Source organism: Leucopleurus acutus, assembly GCF_964270905.1.
Source record: "Leucopleurus acutus genome assembly, chromosome: 21".
Classification (NCBI taxonomy): Eukaryota; Metazoa; Chordata; class Mammalia; order Artiodactyla; family Delphinidae; genus Leucopleurus; species Leucopleurus acutus.
Window position 1 is genome coordinate 33,963,198 of NC_139163.1, and position 18,909 is coordinate 33,982,106.

The 18,909-nt window shown below is 50.0% G+C and overlaps 1 protein-coding gene across 1 annotated transcript in view; it reads left to right on the forward strand.

Annotated features, from left to right (window-relative positions):
- Positions 1-509: 509 nt before the first annotated feature.
- Positions 510-18,909, forward strand: part of CSGALNACT1 (chondroitin sulfate N-acetylgalactosaminyltransferase 1) — a gene marked incomplete at both ends in the record, with an annotated part of 82,649 nt that continues 64,249 nt past the window's right edge. Inside the window, one exon of the mRNA XM_082863739.1 lies at positions 510-1,119. Within this exon, the coding sequence (XP_082719865.1) occupies positions 510-1,119 (610 nt within the window). The remainder of the gene's footprint in view (positions 1,120-18,909) is intronic.

Consider the following 18,909-nt stretch of genomic DNA (forward strand, 5'->3'; position numbering starts at 1 on the left):
ATTCACATTTTGCCATGTTTTCTTCCAATCTTTTTTCCGCATCCTTTGTTCTTTGTGTACGCTACTCTGCAGATGCATATTTGCATTCTGATTTAGAAACACTGAACAATATTTAATCACCTGTTGTAAGCATTTTCCGTAAACTCCATTGAATATTGATTATTGATTGCCGTGGTGAACACAAGGGGGTTATTGTCCTAAGTGTTATTGTCATTGGTCTCCCCAGGTTCCCTGTGGAAGGCTATGATGGGAATGAGCGTGACAACTTGGACGGTTCCCCTGACTCGTTGCCTCTGCCTAGAAGTTCATCCTTTAGAAGTCAGGAACCTGCTGCCCTTGGTGGTGGACTCCCAGGAACAAGACGCTGTGTAGACCGAAATGGATGAGAGCAGCTCGGGGACCCCCGGACGTGTGCTCCCTGTGGTCTAGTCCAGGGACGCCCCTCGCGGGCCGGGTGGTCTGGGATGAACGCCGTGGCTGCTGGACGCGTGGCTGATCCCTGAGCGAGGATGGTGCGCCGGGGGCTGCTCACCTGGGTCTCCCGGGTTGTGGTCTTGCTTGTGCTCCTCTGCTGCGTCGTCTCTGTCCTCTACATGCTGGCCTGCACGCCAAGGGGCGACGAGGAGCAGCTGGGGCTGCCCCGGGCCAACGGCCCCACGGGGAAGGACGGGTACCAGGCGGCAATGCAGGAGTGGGAAGAACGTCACCGCGACTACATCAGCAGCCTCCAGAGGCAGATCACACAGCTCCAGGAGGAGCTGCGGGAGAGGAGCGAGCAGCTCAGGACCGCACAGCGCCTGACGGGGGACCCCGCGGGCGCCCCCGGGAGGGCCCAGGCCGACCTGCTGGCCTTCCTGCGCTCCCAGGTGGACAGGGCGGAGGTGCACACCGGCGTCAAGCAGGCCACCGAGTATGCCGCTGTGCCCTTTGACAGCTTCACCCTGCACAAAGTGTACCAGCTGGAGACGGGCCTGACCCGCCACCCCGAGGAGAAGCCCGTGCGCAAGGACAAGCGGGATGAGCTGGTGGAGGTCATCCAGCTGGCCGTGGAGGCCCTGAACAGCCCGGCCGAGAGCAGCCCCGACCAGCGTCCTTACACGGCCTCGGACTTCATCGAAGGTTGGCCCGCTTGCGAAGGGGGTGGAAGGTGGTCGGAGGGGCACCCGGGTCTGGGCCCGGGCAGAGCCCGGCTGCAGAGGCTGGCGGTGGCTTTGGGGATGACGCATAGGCAGCTCTGAATGAGCAACTGAAGGCAAGGCTTGGCTTTTTGTATTTTTCAGAAATATCTGCTTCCACTCACTTCCTCGTGGAAACTGCAGTAACTGAGTGGACAGGTTCATTGTTTCTTGGCAGAAGGTGGAACTTCCTGCTCTCAATAAAAAAGAAAGAAAACAAAATATAAACATGAAATATTGAATCCCAAATAGAGTGTGATAGGCAGTTTTTGTTTTATGCCTTCTCCCAGGCACGTCTAGAGACCGGACCCTGTCATCAGGCCCCGGCCAGGACAGTAGTCGCGAACATGTACTTGTAGCACTTAGGTCCGCCCAGCTCTGTTCTGGGAGCTTTACACTTGCAGTGACCCCTTTTGCGGGGTGAGGGAATGGAGGCTCAGATTAATTAAGTAAATCACCTAAGGGGGCTCTGTTAGCAAGTGACAGAGCTGGGATTTGAACCCAGAAGTCTGATTCCAGCATCCACGTCCTTAACCACTAGGTCATATTGTAGAGGTGGGCAGAGTACCTGGAAACTAGGAGAGTGAATGCCTCACCTTTCTTCATGGGCACAGAACAACCTAGTGTTAATTGTGTTTGTGTCAATTTTAGAAGAAAGCAGCCTCGTCTTGGAGTTTCTTGGAAGACTCTTCTTGCCAATTTTTCCGTTGTTACTGATTCAAAAATCAACTAATAATTTGGAAGAGGAACTGCCTTCGAGGGCATCCAGCTCTTCCTCCTGTTTCCGGAAAGGAGATACTTCCCAGACACATGGCTTGTCCACCTTACCCTGCTCCCTACTTGGGTTCTGTAACGACCGTCTCATCAGCCTGTAGGAAGACAAACCCTCTTTAGTCATACCAGAAACCCTCCCTCTGCTATTTATGCCTGTTCTCTGTGAACGCTTTTCTGTCTTACAGTTTTTTCCCCTTTACATGTGAACTGTAAATTAATGCAATTTTGGTATATTATCATTTTTCATATACCTAGACTAGGTAAAGAAATCTTTTGCAAGATCAAGCTTTTGGTCTGTCGACTGAGAAAAAAAAAAGTACAATGTGAGAGTAGTGAGTTAAATTTTATTTGGGGACAAAATGAGGACGGTAGCCCAGGACAGCATCTCAGACAGCTCTGAGGAACTGATCCGAAGAGGTGGGGTGGGGGTCAGCATATGTGTGACTTTGGTGAAGGGGGTCCGTGCAGTGAAGCACACGTTCTGGCAGAAGGTGGCTGCCATTCACGAGGAGCACATGTCACCATTCATGATTTTAGTGCTTTTCTAGATAAGAGAAGACGCAAGAATTGGGCTCATAAAATCTCCTGAAAACCTCTATCTGAAGGCCTGTTCTGCCAGTGTTTCCCAGAGCACAGAGGGCCTCGTTCCTGATCTCCACCCTGAACTCCTTTCAGGGTGAGTTGAAGGTCAGCGGCTGCCGTGGCTATTGACCTCATCCTTGTAGAGGCGGATGGCAAGTGACAGGTTTTCGTTCACCGACGTCAGGATTTTACTGATTTATATGAGCTATTAAAAGTGCCTAGTGCACTAGGGATCTAGCAAGTATAAACACAAGGTAAGCACTCAGTAAGTGTTTAAAGTATCGTGAGGGTGTAGCATCCCATTTTATAGTGCTTTAGAGTTTATGAAACATTTCCACAACTATTACTTGCCTAGCTGACCCCCAGGGAAAACCATTAAACATCCTTAAAAAGGAAACCCTGGTTGTGGAGTACGCTGCCAGAGCTGCCCTCGCGCAAAGCACTTTCAAAAGAACTTGATTACAAATCAGTGATTTTTAATCTGCATTCATGTTTGAAATCCCCGTCCGCTTTTCTGTGTACAGGATCTAAAGTGCAAGGCCTGTGGTTCTCGGTGACTCGGGCCTCTTGTCCCTGAGCTGAGGTGCTCTGTGGTATGTCTGACTTTCTGTCCGAAACCCTCTTGTCATGCTGCCCCATGGGGCTTAACACAGCCTGTGTGTGAAGGCAGATCAGTCCACACACACCTTCCAAGTTTGGGGAAAGTCTTATCAGCTATTTTCATATGATGAGTAAATAGACGCAAACACTTTAAATATGTTTCTATATATTTGACTGTCATACATAGTTGATCTCACTTTTTCATTCTTATCACAAAAGATGGTGGAGGGGATCTTTTATATTCCCAGGAATTGGGGCATCATGAAAGACTTCACTAGTCAGGGAGCTGCAGGAAGGCAGAGTTAAATTCAGCAAAAGGAGTAACTGTCAAACAGTGATGTTTCGGAGCAAAGTGGGGTTCCCGTCACTGCAAGGATTCTGTCATCAGCTGGATGGCCAGGAGGTGATAATTCATGACTCCAGCATCAGAGACGTGGTTGGACTGAATTACATTTGAAGACCTTTGCAGTCCTGGCTCACGGTTCTTTGACCTACACCTAGTTGAGGCGAACGAAGGGAACGGAAGGGTCTGATTTGTAATCTGTGTTTTATAACGCGTGAGAACAAGCAATGGGACCCTGTAAGGATGAAGTGTATCTTTAACATAACGTATTTGGGTTTTTAAACATAACCTTGGAGAGACCATTTTGTGTTTGGGTGTCAGTAGTCTAAACGTTGGGGCAGTTGAGTGGAAGTCCATGGGCAAACCTGGGTTCCACACCCTCAGAGAGCTCTACACGAGGGCCACGGATTCACTGAACCCTGAACTAGTGTGATAAGGATGGGGGTTCTTTGTATTTAAACGAATAATAATAAAACCCTGTGGGATGCTTCTGGATGATAACAGTTGAGTAGACTTAAAGCCAACCGTGGGGCAGGAGACGTGATGACACAGCAGAGGCTGTGTGGCTCTGACCCAGACCCCTCACCTCCTGGTGGCTGGGGAGAAGTTGACTTTCATGTCCCCCAAGGCCCACCCGGCCCAACCTTCTGCAAAATACGAAGCACTGCTTTGGCTTTCTTCTTGGCTTTGCCGAGGAACCGTCCCTGAGGGGTGTCCTGCCCCCACTCTGCTGGGTGACAGGATATGCCCCACCCCTTGGGATTCTGCTCTGTGGAAGAAGGGATTCAGACAGATGATCTGTAAGGTCTGCTCTGACCATGGCCACTTCCTACAGTTCTGTGAAGCCTGCGGAGGGCGAATGCCTATTGATGGCCATCTAATTTATTATCTATGTTGATTGAATTATTATCTATCTCTGAAACATAGAGGGAACAACATTTGCCCCAGCTTCCCTTCACCAGATGTTTCACTGGCACTGATTCTTGCATTGGATTCTCACATAATAACATGAATTTTTTGTACAACAGTCTGGGAAAAGAAGATAAAGTAGAAAAGCATGATCAGATCCTGTGCTTTCGGAAACCTAACTGTTCATCTCCTCAAGTGAACAGAAAAGCTCTCTTTGTGTTTGTGGTTCATGACTCCTGTGTGGGATACACAGGCTCCTGTTTAAGTCTGAGTGGCACAATTTGGGGCTTTGATGGTACATTTAAATAGAGCTCCGGGGCCTACATTCGACATCATTTCATAAAAGTTTAGCCTCCCGAATTATTCCCCTTTTACAACCCAAACCCCCAACACCGTGAGTCCTGTGTGAGGTGCTGTGTCTGCTGTCTCCATGGGGAGGTTCTGTACCGGCCTGGGCAGCTCCCCTCCTTCAGCTTTCGCAGGGTTAGTGGTGGCAAGAGTGTCTCAGACGCCAAAAGACTTGATTTGACGGTGAGATGGAGTCAAGCCACCAGCCACAAGAAACTGAAGGTTTTGAAGGCACCCTGAGACGCGTCTTAAAACAAGGGAATACGGGAATAGCTCTAAAGCCTTAGTGACCGCCGCCTGCCCAGTAAGCTCCCACCTCCTGGGCTTCACAGCCAAGACCGTGTGCTTCCTGGGTGGCTGAGGCACCGTGTGAGGGCCTGGAGATTTGTATGTCCATTGTTGGTGCCTCCGCATAACCTCCAAGGATGCCCGGTGACCATGTTGCTAAGCTTTTCTAGACAAGCTGAGTCCAGCCCCAGGGCAGGTGCTTGGAGACCCGGGTGCTCGGGACCGTGATGCTCGGCGTGCATTTCAGGGAGATGCTCCTTTGTGACTTGGGGAGGAAAGGTAAGGCAGGCGTTCAGGTGCATTGCCGGGCATTTGGGGGCGCCTGGGGATCTTGGTGCAGAAATAAGGGAGAACAGGTATTCCGCGCAGTGGACGGGGTGTGGAGGGAAGAGAGCAGTGGTGCAGGGAGGTTGCTGTGGGCAGGACATAGGGCTTCAGGTCCTGAGCGGGGCCCCAGTTCTCAGCCAGCATCTCCAGGGAGGCGAAGGCCGTAGAACCCAGGACAGCCCTTCCCACCCGCCCTCTCGTCACGTGCACGGAAGGACCATGCGTGTTTACTGTCCAGTTCCCACAGGGCCTGCGTGGTGTCAGTTTCCTCTGTCACTGCAGCCCGTTCCTTCTGTCTGCTTCCTCCCTGAGGTCTCCTCGTGTGTTTGCTGATGCTTTACATGCCTAAAGAGGGAGAAATGCTTTTTATTCTGAAATCAGAGATAAGAGGCTTAAATGCCAATAAATGTTTTGAGGCTACACTATGGAGGGATTCTTCCTGGGGGGCTGGCGAGAAGGAGGGTAGCGGCCTTGCCCTTCTGCAGGGGCGGGACCCTAGCCCCCCTTCTGGGGAGTGGCTGAGCCTCCTGCCAGGGGAGGTGCTCTGCTGTCTCAGAATATTTTGAAATTCTCAGTAAGTTGTGAACAAGGGGCCCTACCTTTCCATTTTGCTCTGGTCCCTGCAAACTGGGCAGCCAGTCCTACCGCTGAATAGAGAGGCCAGGAGGGAGGGTGAGGCAGGGAGACGGAACTAGGACACTGTGCAGCCTGACAGCATCGCTGAGGCCAGCTCTGTGGACCCGCGGCAGACCGGGACAGGCGCGACCCTGGTTTGACACCCATCCTGTGCGTGTGGAGTACTTTCTAGCAAGACTGCAGAAACCGACAAGTCTTAACTTTGTTTTACGATAACCTTGTTGTTAGAATTTTTTATTGGACTCATTTGAAGCACTTTTGTTCCCAGGGGATTTTTCTTAAATTGAGGTGTCACTGTTCTTCCTGCCTCGCGTTTCCTACTAGGGATGTGCTGTAAGAGGGAGCTGGGGATGCTGTGGGAACGTCCAGGACGGAGGAACGTGGCTGCGTTAGCGGGAGTGCTGAGCAGAGGCGCGATGGGCGGAGGCCTGGACCCGGGCCTCGGGCTCCGTGGGAGGTGCGGCGGGGAGACGGCAGGCAAGGGGTGCAGCCCAGCGGGCCCAGTCTGTCAGCCACGTTGGGGAGGAGCTGGTGTTTGCGGAAAGGAGCCATAGTTTTTTAGCCAGACCCCGAGTTTGTCCTGTGCGGGGTCGTGGATGAGGCCCGGTGCCCAGGCTTAATCGACGTGCGTGGACGGGACACCTGCTCTGCAGGCAGAACGTCCCCAGTGGCCTGAGGGGCGGGGGAAGGAGGATGAAGCCAGGTCTCTGGCCTGAAGGACCCGGTTCCCCACATGGGGAGACAAAGCTCTCAGTGACTGAGGTTCAGTGGTGGAAAGTGGCCGTTGGTCCGAGTGTCAGAATCGGTGCCTGAAGGCCCCTGGGGCTCGGGAGAGACCTCAGAGCAGGTGGGACCTGAGCCAGCCTCGAAGGGGAGACGGGGTTATGGGGAGGGGCGAACGAGAGGGGAACAGATGGCAGCAGAGGGCGGGGGCCAGAAAGCCGACTGACCGGGGAATAGGACCGGGGTGGGGTTAGGGGGAGATCAGCGCAGCCAGCAGGCGGGACCCAAGAGTCACTGGGGATGTTGGACACGAGGACCCTGAGGCCTGGGCCAAGGGCTTTAGCTCACAGGGCCGCCTGGATCTGTAGTCAGACGGTCCCTCATTTGGGGGGCGGTGGGTAGTGAGCTCAACTCCTGAGTCCCGCTCAGCCCACCGCCGCCTCCTCACACTTGCTGTGGTTCTCAGGTGCTCAAGCAGCGGTGGCATCTCGGAGGTCCCGTGGTCGGAGATGGGGACCCCGTGGTTTATCGTAGCTGGTCTTGTGTCTGCACACCAGGCCCTGTCCTGACATCTCACCAGCACTGGTTCATCTCATCCCCTCTTCCACCAGCACCCTGGATTCATTTTACCTCTGTTTTGTCAGTGTGAGTCTGGAACTCGGAGGTTAAGTAACAGCCTCCAGGCCACTCAGGTGGCAAGTGATGGGCCCAGATGCCAGACCTTCAGATCGTAGCTCCTGGCCATGCCACCTCGGACCTCCGAGGGTCTCTGACCTGTCCACACGCTTCTCTGGTCCCGGATGGTATGGGGGAAACCTAAAAGCACGTCCAAGGGGTGCAGACGGTTGGGAGAGGCCCCACCCGGGTGAGCTGTATAAATGTTCTTGGGAAGAAGTTTTTAAAGGAAGAGAAGGAAATTCATGAGCTCCTGGGGGAGACGGGCAGACAGCGGCACGGGAGGGGCCGCATCATTCAATTAAGGGGAGGGGGTCATGCGGGGCTGGGCGCCTTCAGCATGAAACGCTTTACTTGAACTGATCGGGGTGCGTTTCTTCTGAGACTCCTATAGCAGTGTGGAAGAGGGGTGGGAGCTGACGAGTCAGGAGAGAAGATGGAGTGCAGAAGAGCCAGTCGGGAGCTGTCAGGGAGCCGGGTGGCGGGCGTGTCCTGTGCTTAAGGGAAGAGACGGGGTTTACGGTCCTGTTTTCTTCTCCAACATACGCACTTTATGTGAGTTCTGGATTGGATGAAAGCCCACGATGCCGGCAGTCCTGGGGGCCCCCGCCCGCCTTCTGATCCCAGCTTGCCTGCCAGCTCTGTTCCCGCTGCTTCTCCTGCCCTTCCCTGCCTCGCCCAGTGCCCAGCTCTCCTGCCTGCCCTGACCCTCCTCCCCGTGCGCCATCCTCTGCACCCAAGGCCCTGCCCCCTGTAAGCCTTTCCCCTCTGCAGTCTTCGGGTTCTTCCATCCAGAAGTTCCCTGTCATCTTCCCGAGGCCGTGCGATGAGCTCGCGGACCCTTTTCCCTCTGTCGCTCTTGGTTTATCAGACTCAGCTCGTCTTCCTCACCACATCCAGCAGCAGCGATGGGTGCACAGTGCTTTCCCTGTTCAGTGGCTGCAAGCCCTCACAGTGGTGTTTCCCATTCGGGAGCCTAGCCTGGCCAGAGTCTGACTCCCTCGAGGTCCCCCCCGACCCCGCTGGCCCTGGGGGCTCCGCTTCCCGCTCCCCGTGCCGGGTGAGCAGCATGGGCCTGGGGCACCAGACCCGCGGCCCATTCAGCTCCTGTCTCTGAGTACACCCTGCCCAGTCCGTGTGTATAAGAGAGATGGCTCGAACCTTGTGGAAGAAAGTTTACAGAAAACCCAAGGTACCCAGTTCTCACCTCGGCTCTTCAATTTCCATTGTAAATTAGCTGTTTGTGGGAGGATATTTTCCATCAAAACAATACCATAAAGAGTACTTGGGTTCCTGGGACCCATCACAAATCAGATTTAAACTCTAAACTCAAGAACATAAATGCCAGAGGTTGGGGATGAGCGGAGAGGACGTCTTTAGAAAGTTATCTTCATTTTCTGCCCTGGGTGTTACTAGTACATTCTCAACAGAGTACCTAACACCAAAACCACTTCTAAAAATTGCTGTATCTTGCAGTCATTTTGGAACTACAGGAGAGCTGCAGGAACAGCGCAGGGTTCCCGCCTGCCTCTCCCCAGCTTCCCCGCGGTCAGCATCCTGCACGTGTGCAGGCAGCAGCCCTGGGAAGCAGCGCTGGTACGGCACTGTCTCCTCGGTTGTGCCTCAGCGTTGCTTCGTTTTTGTGTTTCTCCTGCCTGGTGTTCTCGGGACTGCTTAGCTGCGTGGTTTGGTGTCTGTCATTCATTTGGGGAGATTCTGAGCCAGTATTTCAGCCAGTCCTTCTTTGCCCCGTGCCTTTTGTCTCATTCTGGACTCCACCTGTGTGAATGTCTCACAGCTAGTGGATGTTCTGTTTCTTTTTTGTTTTCACTTTTTTTTCTCTTTGTGTTTGGTAACTTCCATTGACCCACCTCAAGTTAACTGATTCTTCCTCAGCAGAGAGACTACCCATCAAGGCGTTCTTTATGCCTATTACTGCACTTTTAATTTCTAGCATTTCCATTTATTTCTGATCATTTCCATCTCTCTGCTGAAGTTGCCCATCTGATCGCATGTGTTGTCCACTTTTTCCACCTTTAACATATTAATCATAGCTATTTTAAATTCCCTATCAGATGACTCCAGCATCTGTGTCATCTCTGAGTCCGGTTCTGATGATTGCTTTGTGTCTTGGATTTTTTTCTTGTCTTTTCCAAACCTCATAACTTTTGTTGACTCTGGTGTAGCTAGTAGAGACTGAGATAAATAGTGTCTATGCCTGGAAATGGCACACTTTTCCCTTTCCTGTGCCGTGTGTATGCATGCACGGGAGCAGGAGTGGGCGGGGCTTGAGGTTTGTAGTTGCTATGGTTACCCTCAGTGCATCCCAGGCTCCAAATTCCTCGGTCATACCTTGTGTTAGGGTGGAGGTGGTTCTGCCTGAGGGCTCTCCGTCCAGCCCTGTGACCCCTTGGGGAAGGTCTGCTTGTGCTCCTGTCCTGTCCCCTCCCAGCATTTCTGCTGTCACTTGCTATTCAAGCTTGTTCGCTTACTGCAGGGCAGTGGGGAGTGGAGCTGTCTCTGATGTTCTGATTAAATCTCAGTCCTACCAGGTCTTTGGTTCTTGGGGTGTCTCCTGTCCCACCCCAGGAATAAGGCTTTTTATTCCTCCCTCCCCAGCTGCAGGGAACTTTCACCAGTTCCTGAGGGTGAGAATGTTTGTTGCACTTTCCCCAACAATAGGTTTTGGTTCCAGAGAGGGGGACAGGAGGAAAGGGCCCCCCGACATGGCTGCTGACCCCCGCCCCCGGGCCTGCACCTCGTGGACACTTCTAAGGCTCTGATTTTCTGTGAGTACCCGAGGAGGCTTCTGGAGGAAGAGCCGCGGGGGTACAGACCTCTCCATTCTCTGGAGCCCCAGGGCGTCCCTGTGCCGCCAGCCTGTGCTCAGCCTTCTTTCTTCCGCCCCATGTCCTCCGCCCCTCTGGGCCAGCGCTCCCCACTCTCCCCTCCCTGCAGGCTCCTGTCTCTCCTCAGAGTTGGGACCAGCCGTTTGTTCTGTGGCCTCAGCTCTCCCCGAAGTTCAGAAAAGTCCTGCATTTGAAGGGAGTCTGGCTCTTTTTCATTGTGAGCAGTGTGTCTTTAAACTCATCATACCCTGGAGTGAAAGCAGAAGTGTGAAACCACTTTTTAAAATAATAATTTAAGATCTATTGATTACTTCATCTACTTCCATTTCTCTATGAATCAGTAACCTCTTCTCACAATCTGTTGATGGTTTCACCCATCATGCTCAAGCCAACAGTTTAAAAGCGCTGAATTACATTGATTTCGCTCATGAGCGGGAAGTTTGGGACATCCTACACCTGGGTCCTCTGAGCGGAAACCTTGAATGCCGTGGTCTCTCCTCTGTGGCCATGAATCAGAGAAATGGCAGGTTGCTTAAGCCTATCTGGTACCATATGTCTATTCTTTGAGTTTTAATGTTTCAGTGTTGGCCACTTGGATTTCTTCTATCAAATGTCACACGATCATAAAAAGTAACAGTATTGTGACAATCGATCATTTCCAAGCACACTTCCCCAAACTGGCGGGTGGAGCCATCCCTGCCTTCTGCGTTGTCAGAACTTGGGGTTACTGTTTTCCATCCCTTTCTGCCTTTCACCTTGGTCTGCCTGGGATCCCCGTCACCCTCCTGCTGGTGTTGATATAGGTCCTGTGTTAGCTGGGTGGGGGGAGTTAAGGGGAAATGGGGGAAAGGTGCTGTCCTGTTCCCACATCAAACATTCGCCTTCTTCCTGCATTCCACCCTCTCCCACACGTCCCCGCAGGCCTGGGGACACTTTGGTGGCTGAAGCTGGCACCTGCCGCCCCACCTCTTTGTCACTCTACACAGACCGTTGTTTAGGAAATAAAGCCAAGACTTGGAAGCGTTGGGAGGCTGTGCTCTCCCCTCTGTGTCCTGTCCTGCTGCTTCCTCTGGGGCTCTGTCCCTGGCTGTCACCTGGGTCCTTCCTTCCTTCCCTGCAGCCAGTGTCCCTTGTCCCCGGTCTTGTTGGGGAGGGAGAGATGGTCCCCTGTCCCATCCGATGTCTGTCGTGCTGACTTGGGGAGCCGTAACTGGGACTGGACCTCACGGCCGTGGACTCGGGCTGGTTCACAGCACTGGGTGCATCTCCGCAGGCGCGTGGTGGATCAGGGCCCTGTGGCTGGCCCGAGGACGTCACCACCACAGATCCTAGCGTTCCTGTGCCTTCGGAGCGATTTACACGTGCACTCTAGAACGCAGCCCACTTGTAGATAGGGGATCCCCCCCCCCCCGCCATTTCCTTTGCACTGTAAATGTTTCTGTCAGCATCAGCCAGCACTTCCTGCACTACAAGTCAGACCCCATCCGACTCACCCAGGGAAAGGGAGCATATGGGTGACAGTGATGAGCTTCTCTTTTATATTTTACTTAGAGTTGTAAGTGGTCACCAGGGTCTGTGAACCGCCTCTCCTCTCTCTCCATCTGTTCTCACCCAGGCTGCTGATCAGAAGTCGGCATCCGCAGGGAGATGAGCTGGAAGGGCCGCTGAGCCTTTGCCCCGATGACTTTATTCTCATTGTAGGACTCATAGGAGCTGAGGTGGGGGAAGAGAAAACTCCAAGGGGCGTGGCTCCATCTTGGAAGCGCTGGCCTGCGTCCTGCCCAGCTCTCCTTCTGCCCTCAGCCCCCCGTCTTTGCTGTGGACGTAGATGAAGGGAAGGAATAGACTTTTCTATCCTTGGAGGTTCCATTGGTTTATCAGTTGGTCTGGAAAACACGATTTTGTGAGGTTTCGTCACGTGCAGGTTCTTGTAGGGAGGATGCTGAAGGTAGAGGACAGAGCCGAGAGGAAGTGAAGTTCCAGGAGGAAGTGATTATGTTAGGCGTGACCTGAAGCGTCATAGCTTCTTAAATGTAGGAATAGATGGGTAACGGGAGAGTTATGCTTTGAGGTTTTGAAAGACTTGGGTGTTCAGTCTGTTCATCCATTGGCCGTGCCCTCTGTGCCGGCATCGTCCATGCTAGGGGTGGACACAGTCACACGCCAGGTCCCTGCCCCTCACAGGTGTGACGGCAGAGTCACACCTTAAACAAGTTGTACAGGGGGGAGAGATTGGCTGTAGGTGGCGGGGTCAGAAAGGGCATCACGGAAAAGACTTTTGAAAGACGATTCGAGTTGTCTCAGGTCAAGGGCGTGTGCTCTGGGGCGGGGGAGTGCTCCAGGCAGGGGGAGTGACATGGGCAGAACCCAGAGGCGGGTGAAAGCTTGGGGCAGTCGAGGATCTGCAGGCAGTCAGAGGATGCTGGAGTATTAAGTAGGAGGATGTTGGTCTGGGTGGGAGGAGGTGTGGCAAGATGAGGACCCTGAAGGATTAGGACCAACATCATCAAGGGTTTATATGCATTTTAGAGTTTCTAGTTTAGCCTGCAGGCCATAGGCACTGTTGACCATTTTTAATAGTGGTTAGATTGGCTTTCCAGCTGGGTCACTATGACAGCAGGGTAGAGGGGATATTGGAGTGGGCTGGGAGTCAAGGCAGGTTTGGGAAATAATTTGGAAGTTCCTCAACATGGGAAATGTAGAGTTACTGCATGACCCAGCAGTTCTACTCCTAAGTATGAACCCAAGAGAGAGGAGAGTGTACATTCACACAAAAACGTGTTCAGGATAGCCAGATGGTGGAAACAACCCAGATGTCCCCCTGTGGATGGACTGATAAACAAAACGTGACTTATCCATACAAAAGTATTTGCCGTAGAAAGAAATGAAGTACTGATACACGCTACAGCACAGATGTCCCTTGAAAACATGATGCTGAGTGAAAGAATTCAAATACAAAAGACCACATATTGTATAATTCGCTTACATGAAATGTCCAGAACCACCTAATGGGTAGAGACAGGAAGTAGATTTTTGGTGGCCTAGGACTCCAGGTAGGTGGGTGGCTGGGTAGGTGGGGATGAGCAGTGACCACTAATAGGTACAGGTTTCCTTTCAGGGAGATGAAATGCTCTAAAATTAGATTGAGGTAGTGGTCACACAACTCTGTGACTATAGTAAAAACAGTGACTTGTGTGGTTGAAGTGGTGAATTGTTTGGTAGGTGAATTATATCTCAATAAAGCTACTTATAAATAAATAAAAATAAATATGACATAATCTCTGTCCTTAAAAGAACGAGAAGGCTGGGAGACTAATGACAAGGCATTATAAACAGTTGAGGTGGTGACGGCTCCTGTACCGAGGCTGCAGCCGTGGGACAGGAAGGCAGGGCAGGGGGTGGGGGTGGGGGGCTGTGGAGCTGAGTATGTTGGGAGGTGGTAACTCCTTGGGTCCAACCATAGAATCCTGGGCTCTTCCATAGGCATTTCTCCGGAGTGTGTAATGAACAAGCTACCAGGAGCATATGTACTTACATCATGGCTTTTTCAAAAGGGAATTTAAGGCAGCAGTGGTATTTATTGATGTCAAACCTCCTTCCCCCATATGTAAGTGCTAAATCATGTCCTTCTTATATGAGACACTATTATGGGCAGACACTGGGCGGGGAAGTAGAACAGAGGCTGAAAAAAGGAAGACCCACATCTTATTTTTACTATAAGTTTAATTCAACAGACAGAAATACGAAAAATCTCTGTTTACGTGTTTCTGACCATAGTCAACTGACTGCCTTAAAAACGAATTTCCAGTTTGGGAATCATCGTCCAAACACGCTGTCATTAGTCTGAGGCCAAACATTCAAGCATAAGAACCAAAAGCGTGTGTGCCATCGCTGGTCAGTGGCCATCAGCAGAGGCCTGGGAGCTGGGCTGCAGGGTGGACCCGCTGTGAGACCAAACCACAGCTGGGCCTCCAGCTGGTGTTGAAGGGGACAAAAGCCTTTAGGGCAAAGCCTGGTCCAACTGGGGTGTCAGGCCCGATGCAGGCAAGGTTTGGCACCAGTTGGCAAGGAGGCCCAAGCAGGGAGAAGGTGCAGAGTTCAAGGGGCTCAACAGGGATAAAGGCCTGGGGTTCAGCTGGACACAGGGAACAGGCAGGAGATGCGATCTGAGTCAGGTCAGGAGCAGTGAGCTCGCACCCTGGGACAGTTATTTATTCAACAAACACTTACTGAATGTCTACTGCGTGTCAGGCAGAGCCCAGGGGTATGTTGGCTGATCTCAGGGTGAGGACTGTGTGCTTCTCTGAAAGGAGCCTTCACAGTTCTCACGTAGATAATATTATGTTACTAAAATCCTCTAAATTTCTGGACATTTTCTTAGGGATTCTCACTAGTTACCAATGTTCCTAAAAGGCTGTAGTTTAAACATGTTATTATTTTCAAGTTCATGGCTGAACCTCAAATTATGAATATGTTGATGGTCAATAAGTAGAGTTTATTAATAGTACGGAGTATACTTTGGCCTTCTCTACATGTTTAATGAAATCATTAATCTCAGTAACCTCTAGCCACAAACTAAATTGCACTGGAATTCATGAAAAATAGCAGACTGTGTGGCCTCACGTCAAGTGTATGGATATAAAAGTATGTCTTAGTACCCTTCAGTTATGTACCAGATTTATTCAGAATCAGTCATGTCCTTTGCAGATTATTGGATAACAGAGAGGCACACATCAAATGCTAAGGGTGAAATCTAAACAGACCCTGCTTTGTTTGGCTAAAGGTACAATGAGCCTCATATAAGTTCTTGCTTAAACTTAAGTCCAGACAAATACTATGAAAGATAAATGCGCTAAAGATATGTACAGATCACAGAAGAAGAGACACGGGTGCCTGAAATACACATTAAAAAGTGAAAAACAGTTAAAAATGAAAACAAAAGTTGAATATTAAATTGCCATAATTAAAAAAATGGCAATACATGGCATTGGTGACGGTGAGGTGAAATGAACATTTATACCTAGTAATGTGAATATCTGTGGGTACAACCATTCTGTAAGGCGGTTTGTATCAAGAGCCTCTAAAACGTGCATACCTTTTCCCAGTATTTTCATTTCTGAAAACTTATTCTTGGTGAATATTTATATCAAGAATGTACGCCATAGAAATGGTTATAATAGTGAAAAAATAGAAACAACTCAGATGCCTGACGGTAGGAGACTGGTAAAATCATGTACCTTTAAAGTGGGATGTCGTAAGCAACTAAAAATCATTTATTCAGTAACTATTAAGTAAAATGGGGCAAAGCCTATGTCATGAGCAAAACTGTAATTTTAGCTGTGAAAGTAATGATAAAGTTTACACCTAACTATGTAAAGAAAAAAGATTAAGAGGATGAAAATGCTATATCAAAGCATTTATGGATTTATTCGCAAGTGGTGGAACGATAGGTGATGCTTTATTTCCAGATATTCTACTTTGACAATCTGTTGCTCTTATATTTTGTAAAAGGATATAGCAGTGCTTGAACGATGTTGACATGATTAAAAAAGAAAGTAGCGTTTGATCTCCTCAAAGTGACAAAATCTGGTGGTTGAAACAGACAGAGAATCCAAGGTGGTGGTGGTAGTGCATTTCTGTCCTGCTTCTGGAGACTCAAGAAGAGAAAAACACATTGTAGGTCGCTTCTCAGTCTTGACCAATTGTTACCCTAAATACCAAGCCTGGAGAAGACAGCCAGCCCGCAGAAGTGAGGGTCGTTCTTAGAAAGGCAATGGCCAGCCTCTTGGAAGAGGCTTGAGCACAGCTTCTTCGTGCCCTGAGTTCCGTGTCCATCCTCATTATGATGGATCGCAGGTGTCCAGGCTAGAGGGAAGGATTCGGCAGAGAGCCATATGTTCACCCTCGTCACCAGCTCTGCAGGACAGTGGCCCTGGGTCCTGTGGCCCCTGGACAGCAGTTTGGTGGAGCCTGTGCTCCTGACATCCCCGCGGCTCTGGGGCTCTCCGTCCGAGTCCCTGTCCCCATGACGTCTTACTCTGTTATCTAACTTTCTTTTTTTTTTTCCGTATCAGACAAAATAGACTTTATTTTTTTTGTTGTTGTTATTCTGTATACATAGCTGTTTTTTTTTTAAAAAAAAAAACTTTTATTTTATATTGGAGTGTACTTGATTAAAAATGTTGTGTTAGTTTCACATGTGCGACAAAGTGATTCAATTATACATATACATGTACAGTATCTATTCTTTTTCAAATTTTAACTTTCTTCAAAGCCCTCCCAGGACTCCTGTGAGAGGAACAGGAGTTTCAAATGTCAAGAAGGAGAACAAAACACCTCTTCTTCCTCCTCTTGGAAAAAGACCTTACTGTCAATGGTGCCTTTTTTTTAAGCCTGTCTCTCCCCTTTCCCTTCTTTTCCAAAAATATGTCTTGCAGTCAGTCGGTTTGTGAAAGACAGCGTGAGCTGCGGCAGCCTCGCATATGTGGCTTTCCATCTGTAGCTTGGTGTGTATGATGTGCCATATATTTAGCTGCCTAAATTGGGACTGTTCCGTGTGCTGTTTCAAGAGTAGCTGGAAAGTCAGATGGGAGAGCAGGGCTACTGATGGGACTGGCTGCTGAATGCTGTTGGCTCTTACCTGCGAATCCAGAAGTTAGAGACATTTCGGGACATCAAGAGAGCAGTTGGCCCGTGAAGGCAGCTGGCCCAGGCGGTAACTAGTCCGTGGAGGCAATTGGTCATTTTCTGAGCTTGGCGCAGAATTTCGCGTCTGTGCCGTTCAAGTTGTGGACAGAGGCTTTGGGTAGAAAATGTGTGTAAATGAATCATCACAGCTGAGAGATAACAGCTCTTCTTGGCCTCCCAAATGAAAGGTTCCTAGCGAAAAGATGGAAGGAGAGGGGTTTTGTTTGTTTGTTTTAAATTTGAAAGTAGAGATACTCAACTCTTTAATTGGGGTAGAGAAAGATGTCTTTGTCAAGGGAGCCAGCGGAAACCCAAGCTGGGGCATTTGGTGCTGACCCCATGCACTTCTCTTTCATAGCATTTGTGTCCTGTGATTGCTAAGTTTTCCCACTAGCCTGAGATGAGGGACCATTTCTCATACCACTTTCTAGCCCTAACACTAAGTGGGGTGCCTGGTACATAGACGCTGACAGGTGTTGGTTGAATGAGTAAATTAATTCACAGGAGCACAGGTAGAGGGATTAGCCTGCCCAGGAAGAAGGAGGACGCTTCCTTTGAACTGGAGGAGGGGGTGGCCCTGCAGTGTGATGAGTAAACTTTTGCTCATTTGATTTTTTTCCTCTGAGAGAGAGACTAGCAATTTAAGGTCTAAACACATGAAAATAACCACTGTACTTACTAGTCAATAAATGTTTGACAGTGATGATTTCGTATGCACTTTTATTCTTCCATATCTCTATGTATTTGAGTGTTTAAAGTAGAAAGCTAATTTAATGTGTGTTTGGCATTTCTATTTTAGTAACCATCCTGGTTCTTGCCCTTGGTCCATCTTCCTTCTCTTCCAAGGATGCCTCACCCCGCTGTGATTCACAGCAGTCTCTTCGCTGTTAACCTGTCTTAGGTGACCTGGCATTCTCTTGTTCATCTCCATACTGCACCAGTAGGAGATGCATCTTCTGCCCTTCAAAGGGGGGCCAGTGTGGGCCAGTGTCATAACTGCATATAACTAATTTTTTACAACCTTGGTCTATGTAAAATGCAAACCTTCTCATTCTACTGTGACTCATGGGCAGGTAAAAGGGTTCTGTGCCCAATTCCAATGTGTGTGTGGGGTTTTTCCCATACATCCAGCAAGGAATCTCTGACACCAGCTGGGCATCATAGAATTCAACTCAGTTCTGATACTTTCTACCTGGAGAGCGCATCGGATCCCACAGGTTGGGGGCTCAGTCCCACAAGCCTGCCCCCTTCTGCAACTTCAGACGCCAGTCGAAACCCAGGTTACCACCTGTGCTTCCGACTGGCAGCTATAGATTGGAGGTTCCAATGCCCCCACTGGGTTCAATTAATTTCCTAGAGTAGCTCACAGAACTCAGAGAAACATTTTACTTACTAGATGACTGGTTTATGATAAAAGGATATGATAAAGGATACAGATGAACATAGAGATTGGAGAGAAATGTAGGGCAGGATATGTGGGAAGGGGCAGAGTTTCCATGGCCTCTCTGGGTGCCACCTAGCATCTGTACATGTTCGCCAGCCTGGATGCTCTCTGAACCCCCATACGTTTGGGATTTTTATGGAGGCTTCATCACACAGGCATGATCGATTATTAACTCCATTTCCAGCCTTCCTCACTTCTCAAGAGAATGTGGAGGTGGAGCTGCAAATTCCATGCTTCTAATCATGACTCTGTCCTTCCGGTGACCAGGCCCCATCCAGAAGCCCACCCAGAGTCACCTCATCAAAACAAAAAACACTCATGTCACCCAGGAAATTCCAAGGGTTTGAGGAACTCTGTGCCAGGAACCAGGGCAGAGACCAATATATATTTTCCATGATCTCACAGTGGGAAACATGTATTGATATTAGACTATCCCATCCCTCTGCTGTCTTCTTTCATAAGTATGGCTTTGGAGTCGAGATGCCTGGACTTAAATCTCAGCTGAAGGGACTTCCCTGGTGGCGCAGTGGTTAAGAATCCGCCTGCCAG